Source organism: Ambystoma mexicanum, chromosome 11 (assembly GCF_040938575.1).
Source record: "Ambystoma mexicanum isolate Mex_15411 chromosome 11, UKY_AmexF1_1, whole genome shotgun sequence".
Taxonomy (NCBI): Eukaryota; Metazoa; Chordata; class Amphibia; order Caudata; family Ambystomatidae; genus Ambystoma; species Ambystoma mexicanum.
Window position 1 is genome coordinate 1,070,908,153 of NC_090934.1, and position 21,298 is coordinate 1,070,929,450.

At 45.8% G+C, this 21,298-nt stretch overlaps 1 protein-coding gene across 1 annotated transcript in view; it reads right to left on the reverse strand.

Annotated features, from left to right (window-relative positions):
• Nucleotides 1-21,298, reverse strand: part of LOC138504107 (aminopeptidase N-like) — a 268,498-nt gene that overhangs the window by 60,263 nt on the left and 186,937 nt on the right. The window contains exons 16-17 of the mRNA XM_069624318.1: nucleotides 13,212-13,322; nucleotides 10,201-10,368 (exon numbers count right to left, since the gene is read on the reverse strand). Of these exons, the coding sequence (XP_069480419.1) occupies nucleotides 10,201-10,368; nucleotides 13,212-13,322 (279 nt within the window). The remainder of the gene's footprint in view (nucleotides 1-10,200; nucleotides 10,369-13,211; nucleotides 13,323-21,298) is intronic.

The window sequence follows — 21,298 nt, forward strand, 5'->3', positions numbered from 1 at the left end:
ATGAAACTCACTTAACGAGTGCCACAATAGACACCTTCCTCGTGCCACAATTCTATGCTAGCAACAAGCACCAAATTCTCACCGCATTCAACCCTGTTAGTACTCTTTATCCCTAAAAGCGTTCCACAAGTTGACCAACACGGCACTATTGGGGAATTTGGGCTCCTTGGCTTACCAGGCTAGGACTTTTCTATACGCCTCAGCCATGCTCACCATCACTTGCCAAAAAGGCCAGTTAGTACCCACTGGCAGCCCTCCTTGGCCTTGGCGCAACCCCAATTAGAACTTCCATACCCGGTCAATACAAGGACCACTCAGCTCACTCCCAATTCTTAAAATTTCCAAATATCACACCATTGGTGCTGCAACTCACGTTTTCTTTCTTTCCCTCTAGCCTTAGGGACTCTACAGGCTTGATAAGGAACAGTGCCAACCGGCAGCTAAAACGAGATGGGTTACAAATCCCCCAGATATACTACTATTGGTTAGCTCCCCCCTTGGGGCAATATATTCCCTCAACTACATAATTTGCTAAAACAAAACCCATTGCATTGAAGGACATACAACTAATTTGCTTCCTTTTCTTGTTTCCCTCCCTCCACTTTCTCTCTCCCTCTCTGACCACTGCATTTATTTTCTGCAATAACTGTTACGCCTTGCTGCATATCTGAATTTATTGCCATTATGTCACTAGCATAATCTAAATCCTAAATCCTAATGCATATATGTATATATATGTATTGAACTCACTTTCACTTTCACTTTATCACATTCTTCACCACTATGTCACGTTGGCCACTTCTGTCACCTCACTACCTTGTGAAAACACTAATGTGACTTCTGTGACCAGCAATGTATAAATCTCAGCCTTGATAAAGACCCTTATGGGTTGAAACACATGTCGGCTGACCACCTTCCTGTTATCAGATGTCCACATTTTGGACAATAAACACCACATGGTAAGACACAGCAACCTGCATGAGATCCTTCTTATTTATAAGGGTCAAAAAAACTTAATTACTTACTGCAAGGTAACCGGGACTCCTTTTTACAAAATTCCCACAAGGGGCATTGGGTTTGGCCCTTCCTCCCTGTGACCTTGCCAAGAAAACCTGGAAAAAACTACGACCACATAGAGCTCAGCACAGGAGTGTTCAGTCTCTAGAACCCACTCATATTACCTAATTTCGCTGGATAACCACCAGTGCTCCACCTCAGTGCCAACATGGCAGATTACCTACTCTCTCGGACAGAGGACATTAAAGCCCTCTTTGCACCAAGGGGCTCTACAGAAAATGCCTTTAAATCCTCGAACACCCCTTAAGAAGACTTATAACACATATTTGTGAAACTTGAAAAACTCTCAACCAACGGATAAACACATTTTGGGAAAACCCCACAATGCAACACTACACAGACCAAAGAAAAATACCTAGAGGTCTGAGGGTTATGATCTTTCCAGATGTCAAAGACACTAAACACGCTGACTTAGCAGACGCATGGGAAAAAAACCTGATACAAAGCTCTGCAAACATGATCCACTTACTTATTGAACACGCCGAAAGAGCACATGCCAGACTAGTCGTTCTCTCTCCCTCTCTGACCACTGCATTTATTTTCTGCAATAACTGTTACGCCTTGCTGCATATCTGAATTTATTGCCATTATTAGCATAATCTAAATCCTAAATCCTAATGCATATATGTATTGAACTCACTTTCACTTTATCACATTCTTCACCAGTATGTCACGTTGGCCACTTCTGTCACCTCACTACCTTGTGAAAACACTAATGTGACTTCTGTGACCAGCAATGTATAAATCTCAGTCTTGATGAAGACCCTTATGGGTTGAAACACGTGTCAGCTGACCACCTTCCTGTTACCAGATGTACACATTTTGGTCAATAAAAACCACTTGTGAAGACACAGCAACCTGTGTGAGATCCTTCTTTTTTTCTAAGGGTCAACAAAAACTTAATTACTTACTGCAAGGTAACCAGGATTCCTTGTTATCTATATAATTCATTTACTTCTGTACATGGCCATGGCCACTTTTAGAATAATAAGTTGAAATATGGGTATCCTATATAATTTCTATTTTTGTTGGAGAAATAGAAAAATTTCAAAGACAGGGCCCCAAAAATAATAAAATCAACAGAAGACTGAAGACAATGACATAGATACGATTTGCAAAATTCTAAATGGATCACCTTAGGAGGCTGCAGGGAACCTGTTCAGCCACAGAACAATTGAAAGCTCATATGACCGCACTTTGAGACTGTAAGAAGAGTGGTTGTCTGCAGAAAAGCAGCTAATAAGAATTTGTCGGAAAGCCAATAATGGCTTGATTTAAAGCTGATGGTCTAATCTCCAGTTCACGCTGTTCGTGTATTTTGATAAGATTGTCACTTCTGACTATTAAGAGGCAAATGTTCATATATCCAATTCGACTGTTGTAATTTGAAAAGGAGACCAATTTTCTAACAATAGACAGTGATAACACTTCAATTTTTTGTAAATGTATAATTCATTGAAAGAGGTTGGAACTAATACAGCTTGCCCATACAGAATAATGATAAAATAGTTATGTCATTTTATCAACACCCATTTTTTCGACAGGTGTTTTTACAAAGAGTTTTTGCCGAAAAAACAAATCGAATAAAAATAATATATATTCTAAGGATAGGCCCATACCCCCCCTCCTCTAACTGTTGTTTGTTATTTCTGACCCCCAACCCTTTATATACCCTCTTCCACCTCCCCCCCCTAAAAAATGTAGATGAGTTTTTTCGACTAACACTTTTTGTAAAAACACCCGTCAAAAAAACAGGTGTCGATGAAAGGACTTCGTACCTATATAATGATCAGCAGATCACCTACTTCATACGGTCGGTCACCTGCCACCTAACATTGTGTTGTCCATTGCTAGAAGAAATAGCATTTGTACAGTGTGACCTGGCCTTGTCAAGAGGGGATGATCACCCCTCCCAGCCAGGGGTGCAAGGCATACCAGAAAGAAACCCAGAGCCAGTCATTTCCCTTCAGAAGGATGATAGCAGTTGATAGGGCTCCTGTTCCTATGCCCCCATTCTGCCAGCATACTGGTATGGGGTACCCCTGTGTTACATGCCATACCTCTTAAGCAAAATTCGTACCCGTGTGTTTCCATATGTTCTAGAGAAAACAGACCTGATCTGAGCCCAGAGATACAACAGCAAGGAAAGAGCAACTCTCCAATGCCACACGCCAGTCGCAGTATGACACACGCGATTTGGACTCACCCCAGAAAGCATGACCCTTTCGTATCCCTCACGAAGTACATTTTGCTGCTGGAGATACAGCACTAGGAGAGAAAGAGGGAACTACATGCACCATGTCTATGTGGTAGAGAGAGCGATCCCACAGCGATCCCCTGCACTAGCAGTGAATACACTCAGCCGGCGGCAAGCTCCCTATGCACCAGGAGGTAAACACTGAAATGCGACCAACACTACAGACTATACCTGCCTTAGAGGAGCATGGACAAACACCACCTAAAATGAACTTCAACAGTTTACTTACTGGACTACCAACACTATTTAGCGGTGAGCCCGCTTGGAGAAAGAGGCTGGGGCTTATCCCACTATTTCATGCTTTCACTGATGGTGACACTCCCTGGCGGTGAAAGAACAGGTAGATTGGACAGGAAAAGCAAACCAATGGCAAGAGGAGGACGGGCATAAAAATAAGTGAAGAAAGTTGTCAGTTGTTCGGGTGAAGTCAGTGGAGGTGAATGTGGCAGACCAACAGATCAGCAGGAGGAAGGGAGGAGCAGTGGATTGTGGAGTTGATTTCTGCAGAAGGTGAGGTATTGGTTAGTGAGTTCAAATGGTACTGCGGTGTGCGAGTGCGGGATAGTGTGTATGGAGATAATGTATCGAGTGAATGTGAAGTGTATGTAACAGAGTGAAAGGCGTGTGGCTGAGTAGGAGGTGGGTGGAGTTGGAGTAGTAGAGTGGAGGAGGTTGTAGTAGAGAGTAGGAGGGAATAGCAGAAGGCAGAAGGCAGTAGTATAGTGGAGGAGGGAGCATTAGAGTAGAGAAGGGAGTAGTAGTGTGGAGACGGGAGTAGTCGTGAGTAGGAGGGAAACATGAACATCATCAAAGTGTGGAGGTGAGGCCTAGAAGGAGCGAGAGCAATCCAAGGGCTAAGGGAGTAAAGAGTTAAGTGAGTAGAGATGGGAGTAGTTGGAGTTTGAGATTAGTGAAAAGGATACGCAGGGGAGAATGTAAGTGTGGTAGGTGTTGCGCCCGGCAAAGGAAAGAAAACGCATACGCGCGGATAGGTCAGTTAAACACTCCTTTATTGGAATACAAAAACAATGAACTGGCGCATTCGCGTCTTACCCACAATTCCCTTCTTCTCCACCATGTCATGAGGGTCCGCCTCTATAACGGGCGGAGCCGGGGTTAACCCTGCAATGGCCGGGAACACCACCCGCGGACAATATGTCCAAACATCAACTCAGCACTCTTCAACTAGCACACTGGCTTCTTGATGACCCGACGGGGTCTCTCGTCTTGAGCCTCTGACCTCACCGTGCTGGGTACTTCTATGCTCAGCTCGTTGTCTCCAAACCCACCTTCAGGAGGGGTCCACATGTCATCTCTCGGGACCCGTGGCTCTGGGGTTGCGGGTCTCTCTGGAGCCTCGGTGCCTTCTCTCTTTACTTAGTGTTTGAACTGCTGGCAGTTCCTTGTGATTGCCTTGTCTTGGTCCTGAGCTGTGATCATCGTCCCCTTTATGGCGGTGACCCTCAAGGGGCTTGATGCAAAACGCAAGTCTGTCTTGCGTAGCATTGGTTGCTGTACCAGAACTTCGTCACCTATTTGAAAGTCTTTCGGCGTCGCTTTGCGCCTGGCATCCGTGTCCCGTTTGGCCCTCTCTTTTCCTTCTGCATCTCTTTGGAGCATCTCACTATCCGGAGGCTCCCTGACTGTCGGGTTCCGTGGGATTCGGGTCCGTACTTCATAGCGGAACATGAGTTTGGCAGGCGTCCTGTTTGTGGCCTTGTGTGGTGTGTTTCGTTAGTCTCTGAGGAGACGACATAGCGCTTAATGAGTGTTGACTGTTTCAATCTTCACTCTCTGGATCGTCTTTTTAATCGAAGCGATGAATCGCTCTGCCATCCCGTTTGCTTCCGGGTAGCGAGGGGTGATTTTCATATGGTTGAATCCTAAGTGGTTGGCCAGTGTCCCAAACTCATGCCCGCAGAATGGGGGTCCATTGTCAGACTTTATTACTCTGGGAATTCCCCATTCGCTGAGTATTTCTTCTAACGCAGCCGCCACTTGGGGAAAGACTGTGGAGGCGACGTTCTTTAGTATCGGAAACCGTGAGTGTTTGCCTATCAAGAGTAAGAGATAGTCACCTGTTTCTGTGGGTCTCTAGAAATCCATAGCTACTCTTTCCCATGGGTGATCAGGTATCTGCGTGTGTTGTAAGGGTGCCGGGGTTTCCGCTGGTGATGTACATTGTTAGGCATGGCAATTTCTGACCCATTCATCAACTGCGCCATCTAGGAACGGAAACCAGACATGACATCTTAATTGTTTCTTAGTGTTTTCAGCCCACCTGTGTCCTTCATGTGCAGTACGGACAACCTCATTCCTAAGAGTGGCTGGGATGACGATCCTGCATCCTCTGAGTAGGATGTTGTTGTCTTTCATTGCTAGTTCACTGTGCACTTTCAATTTCCTGTTTGATCACCCCCGGGTGAGCCAGCATTGCTCTCCGGTAATCCCTCCATTTGCTGGTTGTCGTGAGGCTGATCGCAAGTGCAGTTATGGGGTCTGCAGCGGACGCGGCCGCGACCTTCTCGAGTGATAAGGCTGGCGGCAGCGAGTTCGAAGCAATGTATTGCACAAATGCAGTATCTCCTTTGCGCGTGACCGGGGCCCCCACCGGGTGCTGCGACAAATAATCGGCAGGATTTAGGTCGCCTCTGGGTCGGTGAATAATGTCATAGTCATACTCTTGGAGGCGTATGCCCCACCGCTCGATCCTCGGAGGCATCTTGGTGTGAGGGTTGCCGAACAAAGAGAGAAGGGCCTGATGATCCGTAATTAAGGTGAATTTTTTCCCAATCAGAAAGTTGTGAACATTTTCACAAGCCCAGACTGCGGCCAGACTTTCTTTTTCTGCCTGGGAATAGGCCATTTCCAGGATAGACAGTACCCTGCTTGCGTACGCAACCACGTGTCTGGGGTTGACATCTGCACCAATTGTTTGGGCCATGATGTCTCCAAGGCCAACTGGGCTTGTGTCCACGATCACTTCCGTGTGCCACAACGGGTTGAAATATGCAAGGCGGTGAGCTTCAGTGAGGGCCTGCTTGATTTCCATGAAGGAGCTCCGACATTCCGGTGTCCATGCGAACACTGGTTCCTTCTGCAGGAGTCTCCGGAGTGGTTCTGTAAGGGAGGCATTGTGAGGTATGAACCTCGTGCAGTATCCAGCCATGCCCAGGAAGGAGCGAACATCTGCGGCCTGTTGTGGTTCGCTGAGATTAGTGATCGTGTCAACTTTTTCGGGGTCCGGCATCATACCTTCACTGGAGAAGATGCGTCTGAAAAACCTGAGCTTGGCTTTGCTGAAACAGCATTTGGAGATGTTCAGTGTAAGGCCAGCAGCTTGTAATGCCTCGCAGGTGGCGTAGAGCGCTCTGCCGTGGGACTCTTGTGACAACCTGAAGATGAGGATGTCGTTGCTGTAATTCAGGGCACCCCGTATGGGTCTGATGATTTGGCGTATTGTTTCCTGAAAAATATCGGCAGCTGACAAGATGCCAAAAGTTAGCCTCTGGTATCTGAACAATCCATCATGAGTTGCGAATGTCATGATCGCTCTGGAGTCAGGGTGCAACTCTAGTAGATGGTAGCCCTGGATTAGGTCGAGTTTCGAGAACATCTGGGCGTTGATCAGCTGTACTATCATGTCCTCAATGCACGGACCTGGATGTCTCTCACATTGAATAGCGGTGTTGGCTACCCTCATGTCTACACACAGGCGTATTTTGCCCCCTTCCTTGGGAACTATCACTGGGGGAGACACCCATGGTGTAGGCCATTTCGCTGGCTCAATGATGCTGTCTGAGAGCAGCTGTTGAAGCGCATTTGACACTGCTTCCTGCAGGTGAAACCTGACTCTTCTGGGATGCTGTGGCACTGGTCTTGCTGTGGGGTCAAAGTGGAGTCTTATGGGGGGACCTTTGAGTTTCCCCAAGCCTGTGCATATTTTTGGAAATCTTCGCATGTTGTCTTCCTGCGTGGTGAGTTTTTGGGATTGTCCAACTTCGATTGCCCCGATGAGACCTTTCGGGCTTTGTTTGTTCGATGTTGCGGTGATGGTGTCAACAGCTTTTACGTGAATTTCGATCAGCCCAAGCGAGAAGCTGTGTGATAACTGAGTAGGCACCGACTCCTAGTAAGTGAGCGAATGACATGGATTGTGGTGTCTACCTGATGCCCGTTCAGGAGAAGGCGGCGTGTAAAATGTCCAATTGTCTGCAACGGTGTGGCGGCTCCCCATTGGAAGATCCTCGAATGTGACGGCTCTAGCGTCGGTGGGTTTGCCATCTTGGCGTAGTCCTGTTCGCCCATGATGTTTACAGTGGCGCCAGAGTCCACCATGAACAGGAATAGGTTGTTCTCCATCTTGATGGGGATTTTGGGGGCCTCTCTGGCTTCCTCGTTGTCAAATATGAGGTTGACATATTCGTCCTGATTGTGCGGGTCGTGGTACGCGCCATAAGTGGTTGCCGGAGCATCCTGGTAATATCCCTCGTCCCCATATTCTTCCAGTGGATTGTCATATTCATCTGTTAGGTATCGAGGTTGGTCTGTGTGCTCGGGCGTGTTTGTGTACTCATAGCCTTGGTACTCATCGATGGCTCTGACAAACCGCCGTGGGTTCTGTTGGTAGTATCCTGGCTGTCTATATTGTGGGGACGGAGGCCAAAAGGGTGTCCTGGTGGGTGCTTGTGGGCGTGTTGGAGGGAATGGTATCCCTTCTCTGCACACTGAGTGAAAATGTCCTTCTCTCCCACAGTTTGTGCATCGTTGTGATAGAGCTGGGCATGACCTGGAATGTGGGAATGAGATTCCGCAGCGGTAGCACTGCCTGTGCTGATGCAGCACTTGTGGGATTTGTGGTCTGTACGCCTGCTGTCCTCTGTCACTCTGGCGGGGTGGCTGTATGGCTGCTACAAGTTCAGTAGTGTCTTGTTTGGGGTTGCCAGTGCCGTTCATGGAGGCCGCTTGGGCGTCCACCCTCTCATAAATGCGGGCAAGCTCGATCACTTCGGGAATGGTAAGCGTTTTTTTTAGTAATTGCTTTTTGAGGGCGGCCGAGAGACAACCCTCTATGACTCTGAGTCGTATTGCTTCTTCAAGGGAAAATGTGTCAAACTGGCAGTGAGCTCACTTCACTCTTAGGCGGGTTATGAATTCGTCCAATGTCTGCTGTGGCTTTTGTGTACACTGGTTGAACAGATATCTTTCATAATCCCTATTTACTTCAATTATAAGGAGTCTGCCCAGTGCCTTGATCAGTTCGGCAAAGTTGTTTTGTTCAGCCGCATGGATTGTCTTTTCGATGGTCTTAATTTCACCCCCTACCAGGTTGAGAAAAATGTCTCTAACGTTGGGAGAATCGCCATCTCCCGAGCCTCTTACGAAGTGCTGAAAATCTTCCATCCATTCGGTCCATCTGGACCCCTTCATGGCCTGGGGGGTCATTGTGAATGGTGGCGGCAAACGTAATTGAATTGACTTCGCTGCGCTGGCAGGCTGGGGTGACGCCGGCTTGCTCATTTTACAGGTTGACTGAAATCCTCGACGTCACTCTGGCGAAGGTGCTCTGTTGGCGGCGCTCGAGGTTGGGCTGATGGGGCCCTGGAGTTCTGGTGGGCACAGGTTGGGTCAGCTTAAACAGCCAAGTGAGACGTGTCCTGGTGTGGGCTACAGTGGGGCACCCTGGGTATGGGCTGGGTCCACTCACCGGTGCATGTAGATAGTATTCACGTTGGCCAGCCGCCGAGCTGCTTCTGTGGCCAGCGTTATCGTCTCATGCAGTGTCCTCAGCAGAGGGGTGAAAACCCATTCCAATGTGTGCGTCTGCGTGGGGTGGCTAGACACGTTCAGCCAGGTCCAAAAACGTGCTCCCCGGTGGCTGTGACACGTGAAGGAGGAGGAGGAGGTGGGGGCCGGCAGATCGCCTGGGCCCGCGCTGATGCCTTTGCTGGGCTGCCCTCGACCATGCGTCGCACGCGCGTCGGCTGAGGAGGGAGGAGGCTTGGCAGAGTGCCGGGCTGTCGTAGAGCATGCAGCAGGTGCCCTCCGCTATGTGTGGAGGAGGAGAAGGAGGCGCGGCAGACTGCTGAGTGAGGCAGCTCTGCCCGCTAGTTGCAGCTGCAGGCCAGGAAGAAGGAGGAGGTTCGGCGGATAGCCAAAGGAGGACTCCGTCGCTCGTGGCTTCGGGCGGGAAGAGGAGGAGATACGGCAGATGGCCAAAGCAGGACTCGCTGCCAATGTTGTGCCCGGCAAAGGAAAGAAAACGCATACGCGTGGAGAGGTCAGTTAAACACTGCTTTATTGGAATACAAAAGCAATGAACTGGCGCATTTGCGCCTTACCCACAATTCCTTTCTTCTCCACCACGTCATGAGGGTCCGCCTCTATAACAGGTGGACCCGGGGTTAACCCTGCAATGGCCGGGAACAGCAGGCAGATGATTGATTTAATCAGGGTGTCTGCAGGGCACAATCCCTACCACTATAGAACACTAACCACTGGATAGAGTAGGCACAGTTTTAGGAAGTCCTTGAGGGAGCCTTATTAGAAAAGGCATCCTGGCTTTAGGCCCTCACATTCAGTATAAGGCAGAGATTAGTCAGGTGTGTTAACATTTGCTATATGTTAACCGGAGGGAGGTCAGGGATGCCTTGATTAGGGAAGAGGTGTTTTACGAAATGAGAGAGAGAAACTGATAGAGACTGCCATAGAGGCTATTACAACATTTAATAAAACCATGATGTGTCGCTGAGGCTTGGAGTAGTTTTTGTACCATCTTTGACAACCAGTAGATGTATCTTACATGTTGGAGCCCTAGGGGCCTCGATTGTGTCACTCTCGATTCCCAGTCACCTGTTTGCACTCACCTGTTTAGGATCCAGGGTTCCCTACTGCAGCCCATTGTCTGCATGAGTACATCTGCCTCGGATCCAAGAGTTGAGTTTTGGAACATTTCCCAGGCAAAGTCCCACTCGGCTTCTTTTCCTTCTGCAATTGCATGGCAATAAATGCTGGGTCTCAGAATGGGTGGGATGCTAACAGAAGGAAACAGTGAGATTCAAGCATAGGTTGTAGTCTCAGAGTAATTCACAAGTCACATCTGACAATGTTGATAGAAAACTCATCAGCCGAAAATCCACAAGATTGCACTGATTCAGTTGAAATGATGCTGTGTGATATTGCAGTATATGCAGATGTATAACTTGCAATCATTAAGCAGCGTCTTTAGTTAATGCTGAATTAGCTATTCGGTTACATGCATTCGCATTTGTGACTTATTTCTCTGATTATGGCAAATCTAGCAGCGATGCAAAGCAAAACTATACAGATGTGTGTGCAGTGTGAGACTTTACTTGTCCACATTTCAAATCCGACATCAAAGCCTCAAAGGATGCAGTACGCTGAGTTTTAAAAAAAAAGTATGTCCATATAATATTTTTACCACCATAGTCTGTTTATTTTAATGTGGCAAAAAGCACCCATTACTTGTGCAAAGTCTTTAACGCCGGTCCCCGTTGCCGCTACCGGGCCGGAGAAGCTCACTGAATGGATGCTTATTGCTATTAGCAGCCAGAGGCAAACCTGTGGGGGCGCTAAAAGCAATTTTCAATAAAACAATTGAACCAGCCGTCCACTGCTACACGATTTGTTGTGATGGAGGTAGAAGGCAGGAGCCCCTCTTCCATTTCCATGGCAGATGCAATGGTGATGGCGGCTTAGAAGAGCCCCACTAAGGAAAAAAGCCTGGGGGGCAGCGGCTCAGGGCTAGGGGTGGGGTTGGCAGAGGGGGATTGATATTCAATTTGGGGGTGAGTGTGAGAGCCGGCCTGTTGCTGGCTGGAGGGTGGGTGTATCAAGCACTCAGGTTGATTTGAACCCGTGCTTGCATCATTAGATTCAGCCCAGGTTTGGAGCAATGTAATTCGTTGAAGCTCCTGCTGAAGGCGCTAATATGCTGATTTAACATTGGTTGTAGAAATCAACACTGTCCATCTCCAAACGGCGTTTAGTTATTTTTCAGAACTTTACCTTTCAATGTGAGATTCCAAGATCGGCTTTTTAGAAATGATTAAAAGCCTTTCAGCTAGAATAAAGTGATGTCATACTGAACGGAAATGTAATTATGCTAATTATTTTTTTACATTTAATTTACATTACCCACATACAGGCTTCACTGCCCAGTATTTTGGGACTGTAAAACAAATACACAGCCAATACAAATGGGTGTAAATCCGTGCCTGTAAATGTAATCAGGGCGTGTGTCTTATGAGTACAACGTGTAGCTGTGATGTACTGATATTCTAAAGGCCCGTAATAGGAAGCACCATACTAGACTATAGTTTTATCACGTTATATTGCACGTATCATACTGCATTCAAGTATGGCTGACACCAGTTATTTGACACCTGAATGTTATATAGGTCTTGTTAGTCTCAAATATGGCCTGGCAAGTGGACATGGCAAATGTGCATGTAATTTGCATGTTATACATTGTGCATGTACAGTATAGCACAGCCCCAACTGCAGACAGTTGCCCTTGGGGTTGGTAGACAGACTCACACTAGCTCCGTTCCACCTTTGGCACTGTGCCCCATAGAATACAGCTGAGTTCAGGAAGAATTTGGTCCAGCAGCAGTCACAAAGCCGCTGACATAGCAATTCGTGCCACACCAGAACACTCTTCCTACTGTAGCTAATATAATGTCACTAGACTAGTCAGCTGTACAAGTAATTGAATATTTGCTTGAAATTATGAATACTATTTACATGCAATGTAAAGCTCATTTCTTTTCATGTCTGTGAAAGATAGTGAGCTAAAGACTGTGGGTAAGACTCTCGTAACCAGGACTAATGTCTGGCAGATGGACTCCTAGGAACCCCCCTGTCATTTGCATATTTTAAGTAACTTTGGGTCTCACCCTAAATTACTAGGGGAATCCAGACGTGGACCCCTTGCTCACTATTCTTAGAGAGGCACAGCTCCAACCTACTGATGAGGTCCAACCAGACGGAAACACGTGTCTGGGGTTGGTGTTGGTACTCTTGTTCGGAGGAGAATTGCCTAGCATTTCGGTACTGGACTGCCCCAGAGCAGGACAAAGACTGATAAGTTTGAGATATTTTTCCTCTGTTAAAGATAGTGAGCTAAAGACTCTGGGTAAGGCCCTTGTAACCGGGACTAATGTCTGGCTGAGGGACTTCCAGGACCCCACCCCCGTTATTTGCATATTTTCAGACTATGATCTGTCACAAGGGCATTCACCCCAAAGTGCTTTGAAGCCAAAACAACGGAGAAAAGGAGCTGGACAAATATCAAGGAACATAACATAACATTTTGATAATGATTATTCATAAATTTGGTAAGAGCCAAGATCCTGACAATGTTACTACCTTTTCGAAATGCCTTAACTTAAATGATCAGTACACAAAGGTCTTATTCACTCTTTTCCTGATCAACTTATAGGCACATAAACACACCCTTTATTCCACAATCGTACGCCCTCCCTTCGACTTCCTTGTGCCTTTTCCAATTGTTTTATCTGTGCGTTTCTGTCCTAGCCTCTCTTTACCTAGCCTGTCCTCTCTTCTTTTGCCCTGCACAGACCCCAGTCTTATTGAGGAGTTAGAAGAGGGCAATAGAGGAAGTGTGATTGCAGAGGAGGGCAGTGGGATCGAGGGTCACACCGGAAGACTCACTCCAAGGTGAGAAGGTCAGGGTGTCAAAAGTATAAGAACATTCAGTCAATCCACGAGGAAAAGAAATATAGGCCAATTAAGAAAAAAAATGAAAATCACAAAGTGTTCATTGCAAATGCTGTTGGCAGTATCAGGAGAGGTGTGCCCTATTGTTAAACATATCTATTACATGTGCACTCACGTGTTATTGGTGGGATTGTCCATCCATTCCTTATAGCGCTTCGAAGCTGTTGTCAAACATTCTGATAGTCCAGTGGAACATGCCAAATCGAAAGCATTGAATGCATTATATCTGATTGGAAATGTAATACGAATATGTTACTAAAGGTGAACTGAGAACACTCATGAAGTATAACATTTCATGAACCGCAGAAAGTAACAGCTTCCCTGCTTTGCATTAGGGCATATCATCAAACAAACATTTCAAATGCCAGCCATTTTAATCAGTATGGCACTCCTAGTCCACGGCCACGTCACGTAATCATGTTAGGGAAATCTTCAAGCCGGATTGGAGGAATGGGAAACATCTTAATATGGTTAAAAACTTAGGCAATCTCAGAAACCACTTGTGAAATTCGCTTCTGTTGCCTTTCGATACAATATCCCACATAAAATAATATGAACAAAAATGTCTAATTATGGGCAAGACTTTAACCTTCAAATGCCCTTATCATGAGCACTTAGGAATCTAGAAGATTTTGACTTCTTAGGTTTCAAGAAAAACGCGTGACCAATCTTAATCTTTGCACTTTATGAAAACTGACACATTGACCATGTGTTTTCTTGATTGAGCCTGGTCATTACCCGATTCTCGGCTTTAACGCTGTGCATTCTAAAATGCAATTTTGTACTGTTGAAAATTAAATTTAAAAAAAAAACAAAACCCAGAAAATGTAAGATGGCATCTAAACCGGAATCCGGAGAAGCAGGTGAAAAAATCGTGTTGTGTAGCCAGCATGGCAGGCCTTCAGATCCCACTCGCAGTGCAGTGAAGCTACGGCAAAGGGAAATTGTAAGCCACAGTTCCGAAGACATTACGAGGTTGGAGGTAGCCATGCCCTTAATAAGCGCATGGGTACCCCCAAACTCGGGTCCGGCTCCTGTGAAAGGGGAATTACCGGGCCATTCTGACATTGGAGGGCCCGGTAATTTCCCTTTCGCAGGACACGGAGCTGGTATGTCCCCATTCCCATTTGAGCCCCCATATAGCTCAATGGGAATGGAGAGGATGGTAGCAGTGGTACTGTTCATAATGGTACCGTTGCTACCATCCTTCTCTGCTCGAGGGTGCCGCTCTGCACGCATGGTCTCACCAGGCGTGCAGAGCGGCACCTGCGGCAGAACTCGTAATGTGGCGGCCCGGTATGAACAGTGCCGGTGCCTTGATCTCACCATCCATTCGATGTTATTGTTGCTTGCTATGGTAAAGGACCAATTCAACACTACATTAAATACATACAATGTAACCTCCAACTTGATATTGATTCTTACTCTCATCCATTCATGTGCGGGAGTGTTTCTGGTGTTTGGGAGGCTGTTGTCGGTGTCCGCGACGTGCAGAGCAGTATTTTCTCCATTTCCACTAATCATCCAAGTGTAAGAGACTGCAGTGCCTACTTCTAGCCCACTACTCGTGGAGCGAGCGAAATGTGCGGGGGTGTATCTGGTGTTTGGGTGGCTGTTGCAGGTGTCCGGGATGTGCAGAGCAGTATTTTCTCCATTTCCACTAATCAGCCAATTGGAAGAGATTGCAGGGCCTACTTCTACCCCACTCCTCGCAGAGCGAGCAGAGTGTGCAGCAGTGTTTCTGGTGTTTGGGGTGTCGTGGGTGAGGTTTGTCTGAACCAGCTGAGTTAGCATTCTAGGACCAGATGAGTCTTGACTGTAACATCCTCCCCCTGCCCCCTATGACCCCCCTCCTACATTGAGCACATATTGCCTTTTTGGGAGGCTATTTCTCCACAGACATACTTTTTAATCTCCCACAGAGGTCTGGGCCTTCCTATCAGCAGGTAAGAGTTTTTTTAATTCCGGTCTTTGAAACTGTTTGATTTAGGCATTCATATACATGAAAAATAAAATCCTGTGAAGGTACGGGCTTCGTAGCGGCTCACCCATAATGGGTAAGCGGGCTCACAGCTCGGGAAAAAACCACGATGGAGGTAATATAGAGCCTTGCTTCAAGAAAGACTGCAAACACAAAAATAAATGTATGCCTCCAGTCACTGCAGCACTCTCCCAACCAAAAATTACAGGCTTCTACGAGATGGCAACAGGAAGGCGGCGAGGGAACACATCCCGGTCAAACCTCATCGAAGGAAAGTTCCCCTTTTTGTTCTCCATGTATCAACACTAACATTCAATGGTTCCTTGATCAACTTTGGGCTTCCAGGGCCTACAGTTTAGTCCTGCGTCGCATACAAATTCCATTCCAGCTAAACTTGAAGCACTATTATCACTTTGTACCATTATCGCAGCGGAACAGTCTGAATTGAAATACATCCTATCTGAAGTGGTGGACATTATTCTTGAGAGTAAGGATGATCCTCATAGGTCAGCCTCTATTGATCCCAAAGCACCCAAGACTTTTTTCCTCTAATAGGTCTTACTACCGAATGTGTCGCATTGGAAGCTTAGCAAACAAGTGATCTTGCTGGAACATCTCAGGAGATGGGCCAAGTCCCGACCGCTCCTGCATACAGGAACATTCATATGCAGCCTGCTGCTCTTCCACCAGTTAATTCCTCTGTAGTTAACATCATAGCTGGGACTGAGAAAGATGCCCATGACGCGTTATGTAACAAAATATCTATGACTCACAGCCCGGTTATTCAGCGTGAAAAACAACAAAGGAAGCCCCAGTCAGTCCGCCTCACTTCTCGACAAGAAAGCCCTGATAGGACCAACCAGGGCTGTATAGCCCAAAAAAAACCCTGCTTTACCTTCCCATCAAGCCACTTTCACAAAAGTACATGGCAACGGTTCTGTTAGACAAGTGATATTGGAGCGACCTACGACTATAAGGACAGGCTTGGGCAACCCACCTTCTATAAAGAAAGCCCAGAGAGAAACCAGCTAGAAACGCCAGGAGATTGTTCCAATAATGCTAGCTGGATCTCTTACCCAGCCCGCACAGCGCGCAACCATTGTCTCCTCTGGTGTCTCATCTCAAACCTTGACCTCCTCATGTCAGCAAGCCTCCTATGCCTCCTATGCCCCACCAACAAACACCATTTTCTATTTCCCTTCCATCCAAGCCTCAGCACCCTATGGCATTTCTAACTGGGGCACATATGGGAGATCATATCTCCCCTTCCATTGGGAAAATGGGTTCTGTTAGTAGAGCTTTCACTGAGAGTGGATAGTCCTTTTTTAAACCATGCCCAGATATTAGCTATGTGGAGCAAAATTCCTTGCCTTTCATCTATTTCCAGTAGCAATTTATTTTTCATTGCGCTCCCAAGAGTAAGTAGTCCCACTAATTGGGCAGTGATCGAATGCGTTTCCCTAGCAATAGTGTCACTTTTGTGCACATGTGTAGGATCATTCCAGGAGCAGGTATTTAAGCTCACTGTATGCTGTTAACAAACTGTCAGAGTGGCTGAGCAAGAAGACTCTCCACTACTTAAGCCAACACAAATCAGTAATAACTTTTCATCTGTACATACCGCCAAGAGATCAGCTTGAGGGCTGCCTTTTATGACCAAATGGCTCCTCAAAAAACTGAAAGAAAGATTATTTGTGGGTTCCTTTTTCCCTCAGTCAGGACAACAATTGACAATGTTCGCCAACGACCCTGACTAAATGGATTTGTTGGAACATACAAGGCTATCATTCATTCCTAACTCATCCGCAGGGTATGGCATTGATTGCCTCGTGTGGAGTGTTTATCCTACAAGAGACTTGGACAATCAAGGAACCTATCCTCGATGGTTACGTAATACTACTACATTGACCATCGAGATGCAGCCTTAGGGGTCACCCTGTAGGAGGCCTTGTAATAGGAGCACTATCTGTTTTCAATTTAAAACCTTATTGTGAGGCCCTCATTTCTCCCTACATTCTATCAGCTATTTTTTCTGATCCTTGTTCTTCGTCTCCCTCTACATTAATTATAAATGTATATAATCCCCCAGGTGGGATAGCTATCAAAGCAATCCATGCTTCGATCTATACCATCCCGACTAATTGGACTGAAACGTGTCTGAATGGCAGATTTATAATGGCAGGGTATTTCAATTCCCCCCATTTATCATCGAATATTGTATCTTCACAAGATGATTCCGCCTATGACCAGGGTTGGTCTACTAATTGTTTATCTTCAAGAGGGGCTTCAGACAGGGTTAACATTTTTCATACGTTTGACCTGTCCTGCTTGAATCACACAGCCGCAAATATGAAAAATCCCTATGTGGTCAAATGGGAAAAGCTCTTCCTGCCTGGATCTTATTGTTGTGGATCGGAACACCTGGGAACTTTGTTATAACTTTTCCATTACTTTCACCCCCCCCAGTGACCACACGTTCCTGTCATGGTCCACCAATGTTTGCATGCGTAACATTCCCTATATCGATCCACTATAACTATAAATACTCAGTGGAATTTTATAATGTGGTACAGCAAGAATTTTTCAATCAGCAGGATCTTTGTGGGTTCAAATGAAAAGTCTCTTGTAACAATGGCTGGGGCAGAATAATTGGGAGCTTTCCTCCCTAATGTACTTTTTGAGAAAACAATTACATCTAGGGGCCTCACACAAACATATGACCTTTGATATAGAAATACAACAGGCAAAGAAGGCCCATTGCAAGAAATGTTCCTCTGTCATCCATAACCTTTGTCAGATATTGAATCAGAAAAAGTTACTTCTCAATCAGGCGAATACTCATTATAAGAATTGGCCCAGAAGCATTAAATCCTCTATCACCAATGCAAATAAGACATTTCTCTTTGGTCTAATTCATAGCAACGATAACAAGAAAGCCTGGTCGATGGCCAGAACCTTTATTAATGGGCAGACTTTGCATAAATTGAACCCTATTGGCGAATCTGTGTGGTCTCTGGCCATATCAGAGCTTTATCATGATCCTTTAATTCCCATCACTGAACATGCTCCTTATCTACCCTCAGCCTCTTTGCAATCTTGTTTTGATAGTGACGACATCCTCTCTATAATCAAAAGGCTTAAAAACTCCTGTCTCCCGGGTCCGGATTCTTTAGCAAGTATTGCGCTGAAGGAAAAAACCCAATTTTGGACGAGTGTGCTTTAGCACCTTTTTCATAAGATTCTAAATAGTGGTTGTATGCCAAAAAGCTGGCGAAAATCTATTCTAGTGCCTGTTTTTAAAAAAGGCAAATCGTACCAATCTCTGGGATTATAGATATCTGGTAATGCTCCACACAAGCCAGACAATATTTTCAGCCATGCTTTTGAAAAAGTTATCTCGATGGGCCTCAGATAAAGGACTACTCTCTTCCTTTTAAAAAGGATTTCATTAAGGGCATAATACCATCCATAATTTAAGCGCCCTTCACTATGTCATTGCGACTTATAAGAGTAAAGCCAATGCTAAACTTTATTTTTCTTTTATTGACTTTACAAAGGCCTTTGACACAGTTTCCCGTCTACTTCTTTGGAGGAAACTAAAGATATGGGGAATAGACTCTTCTTTATTATTTTTTTTATCCCTGCCTTGTATTCAGACACGCCAGTAGTGGTGCGCACCAACCAGGAGGGGTCACTGTCAAGAGAAATACTGTGGCCGATATGGGCCCTGCTATTACAGCAGCGCAAAACTTACCCCCCCCCCGCCGCATTGCTGGTACTCCAGTTCCATGGCGGGGCTACGATGATACGGTTCTCTTGGACATAACCCCCATTGGGCTGCAACATTCACTAGATGCATTGTCTTTGTATGCAACCCAAAACCATTTACAGGTGAATATTGCAAAAATAAAAATATTGGTTTTTGGCGACTCACGTGAAGTGAACGCTGGCAGCGAAATTGAGCCTTTTTAGAAAGAGTTTACCGATATATATATTGAGGTTTTCCAATTGGAGCGTCCCCCCATTCCAACTTCTACGTTGATTGTATCCATCCAAAAATACTGAAGAAATGCCTTCATTTTAAGAAATGTATCAAAAAAAAGGGGGCTGTAATGTTGAGGGATTGACATTGTTTTATGGACTGATTCATGGCCTGGAAACCTTTTCAGAATCCAAATTAGTCTGTGTGGGCAAATTCGAAGGTAAGAATCTGCGATCGATTTTGGGAGTTCCAGCCTCCGTTCAATTTGATGCCCTCTGGTGTGAACTGGGTGTCCCCTATGTTAGCTCAAACAACATTGTAGCTTCTTCTATAAAATGATCGCCTGCGCCCCGGGAACGGAGTCATTAATAGGCCTCTTGACAACACATTATTCCCAGGAGCTTCCTTATACTTCATTGTCTGAACTATGCTTCACCGCTCTTTATCATTTTCGTAATAAGGTAATTATTTTTGAGGAAGTGATTCAAGATCCCAATTTTTTAGAAATTTTAAAGAAGAAAACTAGAAGATTTGATATCATTTCAAATCTTTTTTTTTTAACTTTATTTTTGATTTTTCATGTAAAAAAACCCAAAACAAACGAATCCACTCCCAATCGGGTGCAGTTTACAAAAACTACAGTCATAACATATAGAATACCCGTTTGCTCCCCTCCCCTCTCGTGATGTCTGTTATAGTCTCCATTTCGTTGACTTGTTCTCTATTTTTCAGTCTGTTGCGTTGGTTGTAATAAAAGTGGACGCCAATGTCCTCAGTGTTTGGGAGAGTTGTGGTTGAGAGCTTGAGGTGTCTGTGTTGGAGAGTAGATAGACGATGTATGGTCCCCAGATGTCAGGGGGTCATGCATGGAGAGGTAAAGTTCTTGTGAATTCGGTGTCCAAGTCTTGGTAGTATGTAATGTCTTTTTTCCATGCTGTCAGTGTAGGAAGGGGACCACGACCCAAGGACAAGGCGACCCTCCTACGTGCTAGCAGCAGGAGAAGGGCAGCCAGACGCCTCGATGTGGGTTGTAAGTTTTTGGTCAAGCTCAAAAGTGCGATGGTCGGAAGAGGGGTTAGCTCCTCTCCCACTATATTAGCGGTTATTTGTAGAATCGAAGACCAGAACCGGGCTATCCCAGGGCAGTTGCAGGCGAGGTGGAAAAAGTCTGCGTCTGGGGCTCCGCATCTCTCACATTGCGCTGCTACTCCTGGTTGGTGACGTTGTGTTTTGGCCGGGGTATAGTAAGTTTGATGTACAAAGTTGAAATGGATTTGTTTAAAGTGAGTGTTTATAGCGACTTTCTGGGTTTGGCAGAGAATGTAGGTCCAGTCATCTTCTGGTATTATAGACTGGAGGGCTGTCTCCCATCATTGTTTCGCGTGGGTGGTGTTGATTGCTGCGTCTATTAATAGAGATTTGTATATCATGGACACTTGTCTTCCCTCACCTCCCGCCTGGATCACATTGTGTAGCAAGTCCCAGGTCGCTGGCTGTTTGGGAAATGATGGGAACAGGGCTTGAAGGGTGTAGCGTAGTCTAAAGTAGATAAATATGCCCTCTCTTTGGCCATCTGTGGAGTTATAAACACGTCATTGGGAAAAAGGTCGCCCAGGGATTGGATGTTGAGCTTGTTGAGCCAAATTTGAAATACCTTTTTGTTTGTTAGAGGTATGCCGGGAATGAATTTGATTGGTAGTAGGGGGAATATCTCGTGTGTATCTCATATTTTTGGGCGTTTTCCTTCCAAATCGCATATGTAGACAGGACAGTATTCATTGTGTTATGCGTTACTGGGAGGTTACTGAGAATGACGGCTCTTAGAAGGTTTGGAGAGGCTAGGGCCCGTTCGACCTGCAGGTGTGGCCGTACAAAGTGTATAGTATACCAGTGGCTCAAGAATTGTACCTGGGCTGCCCAGTAGTATTTTTCCATATCTGGGAGAGCTAGGCCGCCTCGTGATACTGATAGTGTCAATGTTGTATAAGCAACTCTTGCTGGCTTTCCAGTCCATAGTAGTTCGAGGATAAAGCTTTTTTATATTTTGGAAAAAGGAATGTGGTAGTATTAGGGGTATAGTTGTGAAGAGGTACAGAAGTTTGGGAAGGATCACCATTTTGGTCAGTGAGACCCGCCCCCACAGTGTTAACGGGAGACAATTTCCATCTCCGAATACGCTCCTGGAGGGAGTTTATTGTCGTTCCATAGTTATCTTTGAATATTTCTTACAGTTAAGTGA